Source organism: Grammomys surdaster, unplaced genomic scaffold (assembly GCF_004785775.1).
Source record: "Grammomys surdaster isolate TR1022 unplaced genomic scaffold, NIH_TR_1.0 126271, whole genome shotgun sequence".
Taxonomy (NCBI): domain Eukaryota; kingdom Metazoa; phylum Chordata; class Mammalia; order Rodentia; family Muridae; genus Grammomys; species Grammomys surdaster.
Window position 1 is genome coordinate 10,134,259 of NW_021621071.1, and position 19,226 is coordinate 10,153,484.

The following is a 19,226-nucleotide window of genomic DNA, read 5'->3' on the forward strand; positions in this document are numbered from 1 at the left end:
TCTCTCTCTCTCTCTCTCTCTCTCTCTCTCTCTCTCTCTCTCTCTCTTTCGCTCTGGGAAAAAAATGGCCGAGAACCATAAAATCAGTCATAAAACATATAGATTACTGGGGGATGAGTCAAATGACCCGACCTACCCTTATACACACTCAGTGTCTTGAATTGGTACATACTATTGGAAACAGCATCAAATCATAAAAATAACTCATATGTCTGTTATGTTTTTCCATTTTAAGCTTATAATAGCAATAACGACCTCAGCAAAAGACATTTCCTTGGAATTAATGGCTGGCTGGGAGGCAGAGCCAAGGGCCACTGGTCCTTCCCAGCTGGTCATTAATCCCCAGGAAATGCCTGCACCTCCGTCATTATTGCTAAAGCACCATTACAGAAATTTCTCACAGTTCCAGTGTATGGAAATCTGAGGCTACTTTGCAAGCCCATGGTATTGATGTGAGTTAACAAGGCCACCACTGAGCACAGCACACATAATTATCAAAATGACAGAAGGGAAAATATTGTTCTCCCAGGTCTGTAAGATTATAGGAAATGGGGACCAGCCTTATGGGAAGGGTGGGGTTGAAGCTAAACCACATTCATTTAAAGGCAGAATGGAATCACATATATAAAGGTCAGGAAAAAATAAGGCAATTTACTCCAATTACATAGTCTTAAAATATTTTTAAAAGATACAAATTAAGGTTCTATATACACTTCTTTCTAAACCAATTATGTCATGTTAAAGAGAATGGTTATAATAAAAAAGACTTGTATACAGCCAGTGAAGTTTAAGGGAATGAGTACGTTTGAGAATAGGGGATATGTTTAGTAAAATTCATAGGCACTCACCATTAAATATTTCATGCAAGCATTTTGTTCTAGACTTTCTGACTACAGAAGCAAGCAAACCACCACCACAACCACAATGACCTGAAGTTCCACTTTTTGTCTTAAACATATGCAAACAAGTGAGGAGAGAGTTGGAAATTGTAGACACACTCTTGGTGTTCCATACAATCATATTTAGTATCCTTTTAGAAATTCACAAGCTTACCAGATTCATTAAAAAACAAAAATTAGACGCTTTTGAGTCTATTCATTCCTCACTTTTAAAACACTGGGCCCAACAGACAGTTCAAAGGAAGGAATTAATCCAAAAATCACACCCCAAACAGCCTATAAATCTTTCCAGAGTGTTCTTATAACTAACTACAAATGTTGGCCATGATGCTTTCGATTTAATAAAAGCCCCTTGTACATTCTCTACCTGCATTATTCTAAAATGAGCTTGAAGCAGAGGAGGCCTGGTACAGGCTACATTGCATCCTAAAAAGATTTGTCAAAGTTCTAACTCATGCTGCATCTACAGGAGTGAAGCCTTATTTGCAAACGGGGTCTTTGTATTCATAATCAAGTTAAGATAGGATTATTTGGGTGGGCCCTGCTCAAATATGGCCAGGTATCCAGAGAGAGAGAGAGAGAGAGAGAGAGAGAGAGAGAGAGAGAGAGAGAGAGATCTAGAACACACTTTGGCAACAAAGTATATTGCACATGGCAGCACCTTACAGAGTGGTGTGTTTAAAAGCCAAGAAACATTAATAATTATGAGTGATAAGGAAAGCTAAAGAAAAGCCATGGAACTAATTCTCATGTAGAAACTTCTAGAGTATACTGCCTCCCTGTATACGCTAATTACAGGGATACCTGTAATCCCAGCACTTGGGAGGCTCAGTAAGAAGATCACTGTGAATTCAAGGCTAACCTGGGTGAAGATCTTGTCTGAAACAGGAGAGACAGGCAGACAGACAGATAGACACACACACACACAGGATAGGGCAGTGGGCGACAGAAAGAGGCACGCACAGACACACACACACACACAGAGAGAGAGAGAGAGAGAGAGAGAGAGAGAGAGAGAGAGGGAGAGAGAGAGATCATGCATTACTGGCTTCTGGAGAGCAGCATGACCGTGTAAACACCCAGATGTACAATCTCTACTTCCCAGAAATGTGTGTGTGAGAGAGAGTAAGTCTCTATTGTGCGAAGGCACCCAGGCATGCAGTACTTTGTTACATCAGCCCTCAGCAAACCTAATACAGGACCCGGGAGTGGGGGTGGGGGTGGGGGTGGGGGGAAGCAAGGCCAACATTACAAACGGAAAACGGAGGAAAGTCACAAAGTCAGGCCAACAAGATGAAGCCATTCGTTAAAGAGAAAAGCAATGGATTGGCAGTCAGGAAACCTGGTTCCTGTCGGGATAATGAGGCTTGTGACCCAGAGCTGGACACTTAACTGCTCTCTGCTTTGACTTTGTCACCTGCGGAACATGAGAAGCTGGGACTCCATAAGCTACAGACCAAATCCAGGCACCTATCTGGGGAAGCTGAGCACCAGTCAGAGCAACCTTTTAATGCTTTCCCAGTTCAGGTTTTGGCACCATGAGGGCCTCAGTGACGGGACACAGGAACACAGCTGTGTCTTCATCTGTCACGACATGTCCACACCGACAGGCTGCACACATTAATGTGAAACAGGTAAGGACGGAAGAAGCCTGCTATGAAATAACAGCACCCTGCTCTGGTACTCAATTATAAATGTCCTTTTTTAAAATGCTGGTTTTGCTTTTGTGGGGTTTGTTTGTTTGTTTGTTTTCCCTACAATTCAAAGATTGAATGAAAATGTCTCTGGCTAATCTGAAAGTGAGCTTTTATTTAAGTAAGAGAAACACACACACACACATATCATATATGTGTATATATGCATGTGTGTATGTATGTGTGTGTATGTGTGTATATGTGTATGTGTATGTATGTGTGAGTATATGTGCATGTGTGTGTTTTCATCTCACTTAAATAAAATATATATAATAAATTAATATATATAATAAATATATAATTAGTTAAATAAAACATATATAATAATAAATTAGAACATCACTTGTGATTAAGAAATACTTTCTTTTAAAGCGCTACTAGGCGTAGCATTAGTCCAAAGAGAGGGGAAAAAAATCACTCTTGTAGGATACCATGGAGTAGGGACTCAGGCTCTAGCAGGGCACTGGGTATATATTCTCTAGGTATCTATATATTTTCTAAAGGGCCTGCATAGTAATCACTTGAAGAGCTGGTTCATTGGTCATTATTTTCAGGCATAATCATTGTCATCTAACTACTGAGATCCCAGACATGACCAGTAGAATACAGATACAGCAGGTCTTTCCATTCTAAAATGGCAACGTCAGGCTAAGGCTTTGCTTCACGCATATGTGTGTATGTGTACATGCATCCATGTGTGCATGTGTGCGTGTGTGTATGTGTGCACATAAAAAGATGCATGCATGCATACCTGTGTTTGTGTTAAGAAAGATGTTTGCCATTTTTCTTTCTTCATTATTTATTTTCATATTTATTTTTAGCTGGGAGACCCACTGCAGTGATAGCACTATCTATGTCAGTATTCCTAACAGTATCAAGGTGACGAGGTTTGGCTGTAGTCTGTAACTAGAGACTGGGGTAGATGATCAAAGTACAATTAACAGGGTAGTTTGCCCAGTGAATATCTGCTCATGTGGACATAGAAAAATCTATGCAAAATAAGTCACCTCTGGTTTAATTTTTATTTATTTATCTATCTATGTATTTACTTAGATTGGAGGGTTGGCCATCAAAGCTTTGCACATGCTAGGCACGTGTTTAATCGTGGAGCTGCACCCCCAGCTTGTGTTTCTGAAGCGGGGATATCGATAAGGGCACGGCTTTGATGACATATTTGAACGTATCCCAAAAGACAGACAGGTACTCAGCACAGCATGGTGTGTGCGGCTTCAGGAAAAGCAGGTGTGCTCTGTACTCTACGCCAGCTTCCCCTCCTGGCCTCTCAAATTGGCAGAACTCTTCATGCCATAAAGTACAGCTGACTCCAGGCAAGTCAGAAACCGTGTGCCAAGCCCACCTATGACTCTGCTTGGGCTACCCAGCTATTCATAAGGAGGGAATCTGAGGAATCACTCATACAGCCACAGGTAGGAAACACAGGCCCCTCTGCCAAGCTTCTTCACCTGGGCCACATTCTAGTATAGTTAAAAGACATGACACAGCTCCGAGTCTGTTGTCACAGGCGAAGTTGAAAACTCTCAAGCAACTATCTTAAAAGACTTCGGATGATATGTTTCCGAACCTGTACGTGTGATAAAAGATCGTTTACCACATCATCTCTACACGGACACACACAAATAATTTATATGTAAAACTGGGAACTCAGAATGTGAAGTAGGTTTGGTTAACAGCAACCTCCTGGCTGAGATAGTGTAACTACGGTTGATACAGGCCAGAGCATCGTTCAGTAGTTAGAGGCTTCCAGCTGATCCCCAGAGCTGCAGAGAAAATTAGGAGAGGGAGAAAGGCACCAGGGTGAGGGACCTAGACACAATATATAAGGCATTTCTTAAAACTATATGTGGGTCTCCAGGAAGACAAGGATAATCCAGCTGGATTTTGGAGTAAAGGGAGAGGAAGAAGAAAGGGCAAGAAAACCACTTTATTTTGAGTAATATACAGAGGTAAGGCTATCAAAAGAGTCTGTCCAACTCAATGCCTTCCTCATCTAGGAACCTCGAGGAAAGCAGAAGGCTTTTCTACCAGTGTGTGTGTGTGTGTGTGTGTGTGTGTGTGTGTGTATGTGTGTGTGTGTACGTGTGTTTGTGCATTTGTATCTGTGTGTTTGTATGTCTGTATTTGTATATTTCTGTTTGTGTGTGTGTTTGTATGTGTGTGTATATATGTGTGTATGTGTTTGCGTGTGTATGTGTGTGTGTTTGTGCATTTGTGTCTGTGTGTTTGTATGTGTGTATATTTGTGCATTTGTGTGTGTGTGATTGTATGTGTGTCCATGTGTGCTTGTGTGTGTATATGTGTGTGTGTATGTGTATGTATGTGTATGTGTGTATCGGGGTGGATAAAACACAAACAATATAGGCAAAACACAGGATGTCTCAGAAGTGATACCCAATCAGCTATTTTTTTTTTATAAAAAGCGTTCTCAAATGCTATGATATTACCCAGAGCTTAGAGAGGCTGCATTAAGCTAAAACTCATTCATCCTGACAAAAATCTTATTAAGTTCCTTGAGCCCAGTCAGTCCAGTTACAAAGCCAGAGCAATGACCTTTCCCAGGTTGGCTAACTGGAACCGCATCCACACATGCTTGCTCTGGCTTTCTCCGGGAATTCCAGTTGGGGGACCTAGGGCTCTGGGGGGCGTTCTCAGATGAGCATTTCTACTTCGGATCCCAAAAGAGACAGAAAAACAACTCAATTTATTGAGTGTTCACTATGTGCCAAGCACTGTGCATTGAGCTGTCCAGACCAGGAAGGGTGGGCCCCGTGTGTGGTGAGGATACAGGCTCAGGCCCCAGACATAACATCACCCTACCACCCTGCCTGTTCCCGATCACTGGCTTGGGAGGCCAGAAACAATTCAATGATTCAATGACAAGGTCATGGGCAACCATAAAGGAAAAGGCCTCAGGGAAGCAGCCCACCCCCACCCCCGACTCTCTTAAGGACAGCTACCCAATGATAGCAGGTTCTCCTAGGATGTAGGAGCGTGCAAAAAAACTGCAGGGGCGCCGAACCAAATTCGATTTAGAATACCCAAATGGACATATATTCAGGGCCTCAGTTTTTTGAGTCCTGGCTGTATAGTTAGCAGATTTAAAATATAGAAGGAAGAGTGTATGCAAATATTCTCTAAGCGTTCAGATGTTTACCATACTTTCTTTTCTCTCCCAGTTTTAGTCTGAGTGGTTGAATTGAAGGATTCAGCTTTACCATAGGTCTCCTCAGCTCACCAACCTTCTTCTTTCCCAACCTTCCCACTTAAAAGAATATACTTCTATAAGACACGGCTATACCTTTTGTCTGGAATCTCTACAACTGTCTGGTCACTCTTACTCCAAACAACCTTCAATGGGCCAAGCCATTTCTTTCTCCATCAGATATGCTTTACCCACAGGTTCTATTAGAACATAACAGCTACTATCTCAGGAGGTGAAGGTCTCCAAGCCTTCCTTCCCATGTTCACCACTTATCTCTCCCAGCACCATGGACATCAGTTGGCTCTTTCTAAACATTACCCAGCTCCACACACAAGTGATGACACCTTCAGTGTTGGAACTTGATCCTTCCAACCACAAAAGCAGATGGAAAGGAACTAAGATGCTTCCTAACTTCAGTGAAGGGGGCTGGAGAGGTAGCTCAACAGTTAGGGGCACTGGCTGGGGGCACTGCAGAAGACCTGGGTGTGGTTCCTAGCACCCCCACACACAGTGGGTCAGGACTCCAGCTCTGGAATCAGGCTCATAAGTGGGAGTCAAACATGCATACAGGCAAAACGGCCATGCACATGAAACAAACACCTTCTGTGGGAGACGAAGGTGAGGTTGGAGGTGTTGGGCCAAGTTTTAAAACTTACATGTGACAAGACCAAGTTTATTCTCTTGTTGTGTCGCAGTGTTTTTATTGTTGGCACTTACCGCCATCTCTTTAGGATTATATGTGCTCCAAGAGTTATAAATTTTCTTCTTACTTTATTCTGGTCACAGGAAGACACAGAAGGAACAATTGTTATCCTCAGGTGTGATGTGAACAGGTTGGGCCGAAGAGATGGCTCAGCGGTTAAGAGCACTGTCTGCTCTTCCAAAGGTCCTGAGTTCAATTCCCAGCAACCACATGGTGGCTCACAACCATCTGTAATGGGAGCTGATGCTGTCTGATACTGTCTTCTGTCATGCAGGCTTACATGCAAATAGAGTGCTCATGTAAATAAATAAATAAATCTTTAAAAATATGTGAACAGGCAGGATTAACATCCAAACCATAAAGCAAGAAACTTATTAGATCAGAAGCCAGCTAGATAAAATTTTAATTTCAAATATAGTGTTCCATCCAGCTTAACTGAGACCTGTGTATCAGCAGATTGGCAAAACAAGACTTAAAAACATCTAGGATGTTATGGAAAAGGGAAAACTGACTGGATGCATATCCACGGTTTTTAATTATAATGACACAATCAATACCATCCTGAGCATCCCTTGGGGCATCAGCTAAAACTACACAGGTATCAACAATTTCATGTCCCAGATACCGTAAATTTTTAAGAGATCTGCCCAGGAAGACATGAGGAGACAGACTCGTGTTGCCTGAGCACGGGTAACCAGCCACATAACAGAATGTAGGTTAAAATGAGTGGCTTATTTTAGTTATGATCTAGTCAGAGCAGAGTCTAACTATATGGTCAAGGCATTTATAAATATATTTTGAGACTGAGTCCTATTTCTGGGAGCATGGGGCTGGAAGGGAGAACTGGCCATAACTTCTACATCCAGAAGAAGAAACTTAGGTTCACAAATGTATACACACACACACACACATAAATATATACATGTACACATATACACATATACGCACACACACACACAAATACTCATATACACACATACACATATATATACAAACATGCATATACATACATACACAAACATGCACATATACATACATACTAATATATACACATAAACACATATATACATATACACACATACACAAATACACTATATATACCTAAACACATACACATATATACACATAAACACACATATACATATATACACATATACACACATATATATACACACATACACAAACACACACACACACACAGGCTAGCACTTAAAGAGTGTCAGTAAAAAATGCTTTCTGGGTTCAACTGCCTCCCCATGAAACACTGGTAGCATACCCACTGCCTCTCTCCATCGATGTAAATTCTATAAGATGCCTACAGAAGACCTTTTGAAGAAGCATTACTGAGTGATTTCCCCCTTTTCTTTAATGTTGTGCTAGGAGTAAAGTTTACGGCAAGGGAACAGAACACAAGCAGGGCATTAGAATGAGTTTCTGTCTACAACATGAGGAACTACCTTAGAAAATGGTTTTTTGAGGTTTAAACCAACAGTGAGTTCTTCTCTTGGGAGATGACCCAAAATTGGGTCAAAAAGGCCTTTCAAGGGACTGAGCTCAAGTCTATTTTAGAAAGCAGACTGACATTTCCAGAAGTAGAGGCGGAGGCAGAGGCAACAGGAGGCACAATCCTTTGGGGGCCTGTGAAATAGACCCACCGCCAATTTACTAAGCAACAAGGGAATCAGCTAACATTTGAAGCTATTTGAAGCCAATGTTTTAACACCTACAGGTTGTGTGCGCTTAAACCTAATATAATTTCTTGAAAAATATGAATTGTCAGACTTAAGAGAAAACAAGAAGCCAAAGAATGAATGTCAACCTATGCTTGCTACTGGAAAATAAATATTCAAAGAGCTTGCTTTATCATATAGAGCTTATCTACACTAAAGAAAAACTGCATTCTAGTCAGTAAATTTTAATTAGATATGGCTATAGGCCTGAAGTGAACTAATACCAAGAACTACAATGAACACACGCATGATTGCTGAGCAAAGCTGCTCATGTCTTCTCACAGGATTCTTCACAACCCCTTGTGGAAGCTTTGTCTTGCATGCATGGGCCTGGTGGCTGGCAACAGTGAGTGACTTGCCTTGATTAAGTGGGTATCTGAACCCAGGCAGGCTAAGCTATTAATGACTCTGCTTAGTTCTCTTCTGTCTTCAGTGCTAAGACACACAGACACACAGACACAGACACAGACACAGACACAGACACAGACACACACACAGACACACACACACACACACACACACATATATACATGCCTCTGACTTGCAAAGAGCTCATTTTTCAGTAAGGAAGGGTATTCAGAAATACTGAAGTATGCAATGAGGTTTCCTTAAGACCTGGTAATTTCAAATATATCTTCATAAACATTAAATTGCACACAGCAATCTCTGCTGAGAAACACCAAGAGCAACCTAATTATCAAGGTCTTCCTAATTTCTCTTCTCCATAGAGCATGTAACAGACTATCAATGCCTGTATTTCCAAGCTTGTACTAACTAGATAAAATGTGTCTCAATTCAAACTATTCATTTACTGCTGTCTGGACACCTGGTGTACTGTCTGGAATAACAGAGCACTGTACCCACCTCCATGCCACCCATTCATATATTCCTTATTAACAGAGGTCTTGATCAAACGATGGGTTTCCTTTGTAGATTTCCCAGGCTAAGTCAGCTCCCATTTACTTTGCTGGCCCTTACCTTCCCAGGACTTGGCACAGGTTTGACTCATAGTATCCTTAAAAGACATTAGCAAAATGCTTGGAAAAAAAAAATCACACAATGCCAGTGTAGGAGGAGTTAGGAGAGGAAGAGGAAAAGGAAGAGGAGGAGCTAGAGAGGGCAGAGAGGTAGGAGGATGTTGAACCACACAGGTATGGAGAGCACTCGTGGGGAACAACTTATAAACTTATAATTAGGTTAGCTAATTGGGATACAACTCTCTTTGTATGGGCATCTTGTTATTAATCATTATCAAACATATAAAGCCTTTGATTAATCTATAAGAATTAGAGTCTCGTTCTCTTACTGGGCCTGCATGGATGGCGGAATGGTCTGGGCACTGCCCAGCCTTGCGGAGACAGCGTGGAAGATTGGCAGAGCCATCTCCCACGCTGGTGTCTTGTGGGTGGCAGGGCTGGTGTTTCTAGCAGGCCCGTTCTAGCTGCTGCGCGCACATGGCCTCTAGCCACAGAACATGGCGGCTGAGCTAGGCAGAGCCGTTGCAGCTTAGATAGTTGGCTTGAGCCATGAGGCCGTTTTAAATACTTACTACAACAGCCAAAGTCTCTGAATTGGAGTCCTGGGGATTAAATGGTGCAGTCTCCAAGCATGAGGTAAGCACAAACAAGAGGACAAAGACAAATTTAGGAAGCCACTATCTCAGTGCAGGCTACTGCTACGTTCAAGCACCACTTTCTGGGCAAAGTTATTGAATCTGTAATACACATAGTCATGTAGGCCTCTTTCAGACACCTAGTTCAGATTGTCTTCATAACATTTTTTTCATTAAATTTATTACATGTGTTGGGTGGTAGTGGCACACGTCTTTAATCCCAGCACTTGGAAGGCAGAGACAGGAGGATCTCTTAAGTTCAAGATCAGCCTGGTCTACAGACTGAGTTCCAAGACAGCCAACTCTATGCAGAGAAACCCTGTCTCAAAAACAAAAACACCAAAAATTGTTACAGGCCTAGGGCATTGAAAGCGTCGTGACTTTTTAACAACCAGATAAGACCCTTTCAATATCATAGACAATCTCATCCACGTTGCCTCAGTTTAAAGAACTGTTATTCCACAACCAGAATCTAATGCAGGATCAGATTTGGTGCAATTCTTTGAATTTAAATATGGACAAAAAGCCTTAGACCAAATATAACCTGAGGTCCCTAATCACTGTTAAGGAAATATTCATGAAAGGATACTTGTGTTTACTCGAGGTCTGAAATGAAGCTCCTTACATTCTGTGATCATATTTATTATGAGAATGGATAAATGCTGTGTGAGAAAACAGCCTTCGTTGTCATAGTTGTATTCAGCTCTTCCTGCAGACAGTGATTGGGACACAGTACACTCAGCTAATCCAAAGACCAGGACATGACTTCTAGGCTTTGTCCCACCAAAGCCAAAGTTTACCAGTGTTTGCCCCTTTTCTTGCTCCCATCTGGTGGAGGTACTAATGGTGAAATGGCCAAAGAGGGGCAACACAGCAAAGAAGGAGACCAAAGGCTTCATCATCAGTCCCTGGGCCATAGGGAAATGTATGTCTTACAGCTACCAGTGCATGGCACTCACTACACACAGACAATGTTTCTTTGGGGTCCTTGAGTATGAGAAAATGCACGAGTAAATGAAGCGACCTGCCCAAAGGAATTTAGACCACAAGTGCGGCTTGACTTAATGCTATAAAATGTTGAAAGTATTTGTGTGTGTGTGTGTGTGTGTGTGTGTGTGTGTTATATACAGGGCTCTGTACAAAACAGTGAAAGCTATCATAGTATATAATTAGAATCAACATGACACTTCTTTTTCTATTGAGATAGATACCATCTCACTATGTAGCTCAGGCTAGCCTAAAACTCATGGAGCTCTGGCTACTCTTGCTTCCCATGTGCTGGGGTTAAAGCCTGTGCCACCATGCCCAGCCATGACACCTTCCTACTGTAATTACTAAGTACACAGAGAAATCTATTGGCTTTACTGATGGCACAGCTTGCTCTCTCTCTCTCTCTCTCTCTCTCTCTCCCTCTCTCTCTCTCTCTCTCTCTCTCTCTCTCTCTCTCTCTCTCTCTCTCCTTCTCCCTCTCTCCATCTCAGTGAGCATCCATTTAGAAGAATGGACATTCTGAAGCCATGGAGCTTCCCTGGGGGTTTCCTGCCTTATTATCAACTGCATTTTTTTTTTTGCTTCTTTGAAACAAAAGGAAAAAAAAGAACAATGACAGAGTTGAAACGATATTAAAATATTAAGTTTCGATGCTCTCTCGTGACTCAGACGGTCTCTCGTGACTCGGATGCTCTGTCATGACTCGGATGCTCTCCCATGACCTGGATGCTCTTTCGTGACTCAGAGGCTCTCTCGTGACTCAGAGGCCCTCTGGGCTATATCCCCTTCATCTTCACCACCTAATAGCTTGGTCTTTGTTCTAAACTCTAGACTAAACCTGATGCCATCACCTCTTTGCATATGCATGTATAAGTTTCAGGCTAGGATCTGCATATGAGGGAGAACATGTGATTTTCTTTCAGGGTTCCAAGTCCATCTGTATTCCTGCAAATTCTACAACTTCGTTTTTCTTCACGACTGAATAATATTCCATTGTATGAGTGCAGCATGGCAGGAAACATCAAATATATCTACTGATAAGACCGGGAATACTCTTGTGCAATAGCTGGGTGGTATGGAAGTTCTGCTGGTTTTTTAAAGCATGCTATTATTGAACGTTTTTAAGTGAAAATAAATGAGCTTATTGTTTTTACTAATTCCATTTAGCTGACTTTTTTTAAATGTTATATCAAGGTTGTTTCTTCCCCTCTGACCCCCATACAACCTTAAAATTGTGTGCACTCTGCATTACTGGATAACTCTTCCTAAACACTGCAAACAAGGCAAGTGTTAAGTTGCAATGGGTACAAGTTTTTCAAAAGGAAGCATACATCCAGACAGTAGAGAAATAAAAATAGAAACCTAATGCTTTTCTTTCAAGTAGATTTCCAGGTTCTTCAGCACACGGATGCTTGGAATCCTTGAACGAAAACAGTTTCCATTGGTCTGACGAGATCCAATTTATTCTGAGTTAGCATCTCCTGCTAGGTCCTCAAATTATCCCTTACATTTCAAGAAAAGCAGGAAAGATACAACCTCCATTCTTGTCTATCTTCAAATGTGTGGCTCGCAAACAAAACGACATCACTTTCCTGTGTGCCACAAGCTCTTTTTAATAAAAGTAAGTGCCCCTGGAAGGAGGCGAAGTGGAAATGTATATTTTTAACTTAACATCCTGCACACACCCCACTGCCAAATAAAGATTATCAGCAGCCAAGGAAACAGCTGGGACCGTTAGTGACTTTCTAGTGACCCTCTAAAGTCGGCACCTGGTCCTTGGGTCAGTTTCTGGGTCAGTTCCATGATCTCCAGAATAATTTTTTTTTCCTTTTAGAAAAAAAAAAGTATTAGTTTCTATAAAGGTGTACTTTTCTTTGTTGAAAATGTTTTAAAAACAAACAAGGTAAAGGCACTGATAGTCTTCACCCTCTTATTCCATGTGTCTATCCCTTGCTTCTCTTCTCCCAGCTTCTCTTCTCCCAGAAACATCCTAAGAAACATCTGGAAGATATGTCTCATAAGAGAAGAGAACATTAATACTATGTCCTTGTGCCCCTGAGCCTGAGTCCCACGCTCTCAGATGTTTTCTAAACGTTTTCTGTCCCTGAACTAGTTAGGTGATAAGCGCCACTTCAAGGCAAAGTGGAGACATACAGGAGTTACCTAAATGTTGTGGGTAAGAGGACCAACTAATGGGATGATAAAGATGTCCTGAGAACTAGAATTGTCAAGTTTCTATAAGCACATATTAAGGTAAACAGTACAAAAAGTAATTTTCAAATTAAATTAAGGCACAGCATCAAACTCCTACTATAAAGAGAAAGGCTTTTAGCATCGATGTAAAATGTTTCCCTTGTGTGAACGGATATAAAACCTACTTTAATGTCACTAGTGGGCAAGGCTTATATTACTAGTGGACAAGGCTTAAACTTGAGGATCAGCAACCAAGACACATTGAAGACGCGGTACACCAAGAGAGAGTGTGGTCAGTGTGGTGTGAGACGCTCACTGCGCCTCGTGCCTAACTACTGGCACTGTGGGTAACTGAAGCGCAGGCTGTAGTTGGCATTAAGCATCCAGCGTAACAACAGTGTTAAATATGATGTCTAGTGTTTACCAAGCACCATGCCTTGAGAGTTGTTCGGAGCCTTCGCACACGTTTTCTCACTTAACACTCACACGGATTCTGAGAATCCTACCTTTTTTAGAGGAGAAAAGGGTCCTCGGGATAATCGGGTCATTTGTTCAAGATGATACAGTTAGCTGAGTGGTGGGTCAAAACTTGAACCCCAAGCCCCCAAATCCTGCTTTTTGACCCTTGGCTGTGAAGGAATTGTAGGTTTTGTTCTCTCCCCTCTTTTTACATCTGACCTCTTACTTGCACAGATAGAGACTGAAAATCCAGAAAATCCCTATCAAAATAATAGATCTTACCTCTAATCAAACCAGCAGGAGAACAGACCTAAGGAAGCAATGGACAGTAGCAGTCCTCCTAACTATCTCTAGTTAAGATGCTCATGGGATCACTGGACCCGCCAGTCCCTCATCCTTTCTAAGGGGCAGGGCTGATGCCAGGCTATCTTCAGAGTCACACATTTTTGGTGAATCGACTCTTGATCCCAACTACTGATCCCAGTGACACTAAATATTCTTTTCCAGGCAAGTTATGTAGGTCTGTAAGATTAATAAGTCAGGGTGTATATCTGAAGCCAAATTTACGAAGGAGCAACGGAGGAGGCCCCAACACTTGTCATGATTAGTAAAACACCAAAGGAACAACGGTCAAATGAATTTGAAGGGGGTGAGCAGTGCGTTCTAGAAGCAAATGGTGCCTTTAAATCAATGAAAGCCTGTGGTGAAGAGCCTGGTCTGTCAGGGAGGCAGATGACGGTCTAGAGTGATGGGTAACAGTCAATGAGACACACGCACAGTCAGAAATGGAGGCTGAAGATTCGATTGGTGTGTTCCAGCAGCAGACAGGGGGTATCTACTGAAAAAGGGAAGCTGCCACTTTACTCCAGAATTTTCTTGTTGACAAGAATACATTATTGATCAGAAATCCTCAGTTTGGCTCTACCCCATCCTGACTACCACAGTATACCTTTCTCTCTCATTTCCTCTTCCCCATTCCTTAATTACACACAAAGTAATTGGTGTGTGTGCACGAACAGGTTTTTCTTCCCCCCCCCCTCCTTTTTTCTTTCCTTCTTTAACTAAATGACAAATGTCCTTTTCTGGTCGCCGTCAGTTGGAGACAGTCTGGGGGCAGTCACTAAGTTCTGTGGAAATATTCCCTGTCTCCATTGGTGGCACCCATATCTTAATCCAATGAGCTGTTCTGCTCTCACTGATTCAATCAAAAAAGCTCAACAACATAAAACACCCTGCCTACCTTGTTCACTTATCATTGTGAAACCAAAGGCAATTTTGTAACTTTTCTGTATCTAGATGTTACAAGCAGGGCGATCTACCTTGAGGAAGGGTTAACTACACTGGAAAAAGAATGGATCCTGGAACTCTCTTTGAGTCAAGCATCTTGTTATTTAAATGAATTTCTTGTTAAAAAAAAAAAAAAAGATTCATAGGACTTTTTTTTTTAAGCAAAAGAACTTTAAAACAAAACCTATAAGAATAAAGGAAACAATCTGGCCTCTAAGCCAAATACCAAGTAAATCAGTCAGTTCAAAGCTATATCCCCAACTCAAGGATGTCAGTGAATGTAACCGTTGGAAGGAATCATCCCTACATAAAGCACAAGCCCATTTCCTATGGAAAAAAAAATGCAGTGATTTATTTCTCCATACAAACTTCCCTGCAAATAATCTCACTGAACTGAAGGCCTTGCTGTGACTGATTGCACAAATCACCAGCAGAAGATATACAAGCAAAGAGGAAACATGTTGTCTAGAAAAAATATGCCATTTCCTTTGATTTCCTCTCCTAAGTGGAGTGACTCTTCTTCTAAGCCCAGCTCAAGGACTTGCTACCATGCACCACACATAGCTCGCCACCCTCCCAGGCATTAAAAATGAGAGACCAGGTAAGTCAATGGAGGGGCTGGGGGGGAGGGTCACATAGCTGTTGTCAGGAAGCCAAGGTCTCCATGGCTGATGCTTCCGAACACTTCTTGCCCAGCATGAAGATCAGATGTCTACAGTCTAGAAACCCTCCAAATAAACAAGAACCCCTTAGGGAAAAATTATACAGACCCTTTAATTGCTCTCTATTTTGGAGGAAACAGCTCTGTGAGCCACAAAGGGAGTGGGTTCTGAAGCACTGGGGTAGGCTTTAATCAATCTGTCAACCAATTCTGGAGCCACTGAATGTTTCAGAGAAAGAGCAGATGTGACTAAGACCTGTGGAGGTTAGCTCTTGAACCTTAGTGCAAAAGTGATGGGTGTGAAAAGCAGGAGTTTTGCATGCTAGAAGGTATTTGCCTAGTTAATTCCCTCTGTATCTGCTCACAGCCTATTTCATTTTAGTCTTACTAATCCTGACCTCAAAGATCTTCAACTGACTATTAGAAAAAGGATCCAGGTCTTTCTTGTTGTGTCATCAGGAGGACTGGGTGTGTGTTCAGAGTACGGATGCACAGGAAACATCAGGCAGGTCTGCAGTTAGCTTGTATGCCCTAGCACTGTGCTGGCTACAGTGGAACAGCTGTGGTACTTTTTGATTTCCAGGAGCAAGTTTGTGGCTCTTTCCCAGTAATTGAACCGGGAGTGCCAATAAGAAGGCTGACGCCATCCGACTAGAGAGACCATCAGACTACAGTGTGAGCTGTCTGGGGACACATGCACATAGGAACAACTTCCAACCAATCAGATAACTGGACCTGAAGTTTAGAGGCATTGCTAAATGCTAGAGTCCTCTTAGCAGAGGCTTCTGACCTCTCCCTGTAGAACCTTTCTGCTCCATCTTGTTCATACGCTTGACCCGAAGTACAGGAGAGTGTGATCAAGTAGCCTGTTCACACTAGTGTGTTCCAGGGAAGTTGACTAAGCAGCAATAGATAACCATGTGTACAAGAGAGGTAATAAAGCCACCACCTACAGAACCCACTCCTAGAGGATGATGCTTAGCTCTGAGAAATATACCTGAGATCATTTAAAGAACAAACCTACTCGGCAATGAATAAGAATGTTCCTTAATGCAGGGTGGAGGGTGGGGTGGGGTGGGGTGGGGTGGGGTAGGGGCAGAAGGTTTAAAGAGAGGCATACCAGCAAAGAGAACAAATGGCTTATGTTAATTGTCCTCAAATATTTAAAAGCTTAGTGTGGATGACATTGAAAGCAATTGCTTTACATATTTCAGGGGTTAGGCATAGAGATTGGGGCGTGGGGGGAGGTTCCAGAGTGGAGTGAAGATTTTCTAGATTTTCTAAGTCTTGGGCATTTGTGGAAGGAAGAGGCAGCCAAGGGGGCTGTGCAACCCCATTGTTTAAGGCAATGGGCTTTAGACTGAAGGATGACCCTGTAGATAAGATGTGGAGAGAATTCACTTCTTGGGAAACAAGTCTAAATAAAACGCATTCACTTTAAGGTTACACTGTAGCACTGAGATGTTTTTAATCTAAACATCATCCCCGTTTCCCTTGTGCTAAGAAATCTAATCCTAACACATGTGGGAGCAGAGGGGGGAAAATACAAGATGAATAAATTAAATGAAAGACAACACCAAAGTATAAATAGAAAGCCATGCAGGACTGAGGAAGAAAGGACCGGCAAGCTAACAGGGGAAACAGAGCCCAGAAGAGCAGGAAGGAACGTTACAAGGGAGGGCAGGCACAAACCAGGGAAACGCTTTGGGGGAGGGGAGCAAAGGAGCGAGGCAGACTGGCTGGGGCCAGAGGAGCCAGCCACCTTCTTGAGAAACAGCTTCCTTTGCCTTGGAGACCCCAGTGGGAAAGACATTCCAGGAGACTGTGGGTAAGGTGCTTGGAACCAGTGCCTCTCTTGTCTCTATGCAGAATGATAATTAAGGTTCGCTGAGAACACTGGAAATTACACCTGTTTCCTGAAGAAGGCAACGTGCTAAAGAACATACAGACCACCTAGAGAATCAGAGTAGTCCAAAAGAGGAAACCAGAAAGAGAAAAACATTTTTGAAAAGTGATCTCACACACGTTTCCTCTGAATGTTATCAGCTTGGCAGGCAACTTCTGAGGGTTCACACTACCTTTAACTCTAGTTACCCGACCCATAAACAAATCGTCTCTTTGTTACTCTTTGAGGGAGAGTGAAGACTCCTTTGATGTGGAAAGAGAAAGAAGGAAGGAGTCACGTCCCAGGGACAACAAGCTGTAAACTCTGGAGCCAAATGGTAAGAAGTTATCAGAGGTCCCTGCCTCAGTCTTCCAAGTTACCAATTCACACCATCCTCGAAGAAAAAACAATGCTTTTGTTTTCATTTTAGCTTTTCAAAAAAGACACTCTTTTCCTGATAAGCATGGAAATTTTATCTCCTCACTCACCCATTTCCTAGGTCTGCCTCTTGGCCGTTTTTCTCCAATGGTCTCTGCTTTCTGCAAAACAAGAAAGGAAACCATGTAGTCTCCTGCCTGGCATTATTAACAAGTGCTGTACCAAGGAATACATGACCAATTAGAATGTTCCGGACTGCAGATGAGGTTTAAAGAATGTCTTAGCAATCGCTTTCTCTTGGACACCTCATCTTCTGTGGTTTTCCGAGGCTGCTGCTTCTTCACTGTTTGCTGCATGCTATAAAGGGGTATCTATGCAACCCCTCACCATAAAAGACTCCCATGGGGTGACCTCCTCTGAAGTTCATGAATATGCTTTTGTTAAATCCATTTCGCCTTTGTTTCTGATTATACAAGAGAAATATTCCCACATCCCATAATTTATGCAAATTAACATTTTACAGAACGAACACCCCCCTCAGTGGTCAAGACTCTCCTTTTGCAACCAGTTAGAAAAATTAATATGGACAGGTTAATTTTAAATAATAAAACAGTTCTCTCTGCATTACTATGGAAAGCAAGTCGGAATGTAAGAAATAATATATAAACGCTTTAATATGAAACAATAAACATCTGCCAACTTCTGAATGACTAATTTCCTGTTCTATATCCAAAACAACCACCTGTCAATCATTCAGCCTAAAGTAGGAAGAGGGAGGGAGGAAAGGAGGGAAGGAGGGAGGGAGGGAGGGAAGGAGGAAGGGAGGGAGGGAAGGAGGGAGAGAAGGTGAGAAAACACCAGTGAAAATCACCAGTGTGTCAGAGATTTAAACAAGGGTTGCAGAAAAATAATTAAAGATTGGCATTATTAACTATAATTTCACACGCAACATGAATTTGACATGAAACCATTTCCTCTCAACTTGAGTATGCTTCATTGCTATATTGCACAGATTTTTCTGATATTAGTTATTTATTTCTACTTCATTCCAATTTTAACATACATAAAGTAACTAATTAGCCTTAGACACTCTTATTCTACTCCCCAAGCTCATCAATACAACCAATGTGCGTGCACGTGCGCGCGCGCACACACACACACACACACAGCATCTACCTTCTATAAGAAGCACACAAAGCTTATACTTTTCTGAAAACAGAAGCTGAGAATGTACTGTTGTATAGATGGGTCACCCGTCACCCTAAGAGCTCTCAATGCAGAAAGTGGAGGTAGACTGAGTCAGGACAACTTACGTTGCAATTTAGTTTTGTTACCTGAATGAATAGCTGGTGGATCTTGATACAGTGATACTAAAATGAGATATTAGGAGCCTGTGGTGACAAATGAAACCATCTTTCCCCCTTCAACTTACCGAATTAAAATAGATGAATATAAATGATGAGACAGACAGAGAGAGAGAGAGAGAGAGAGAGAGAGAGAGAGAGAGAGAGAGAG

The 19,226-nt window shown here is 42.0% G+C and overlaps 1 protein-coding gene across 1 annotated transcript in view; it reads right to left on the bottom strand.

The window, feature by feature from the left end:
- The window catches only part of Hmga2 (high mobility group AT-hook 2), a 105,090-nt gene that overhangs the window by 75,086 nt on the left and 10,778 nt on the right, over positions 1-19,226 (bottom strand). Inside the window, exon 3 of the mRNA XM_028759081.1 lies at positions 17,822-17,872. Within this exon, the coding sequence (XP_028614914.1) occupies positions 17,822-17,872 (51 nt within the window). The remainder of the gene's footprint in view (positions 1-17,821; positions 17,873-19,226) is intronic.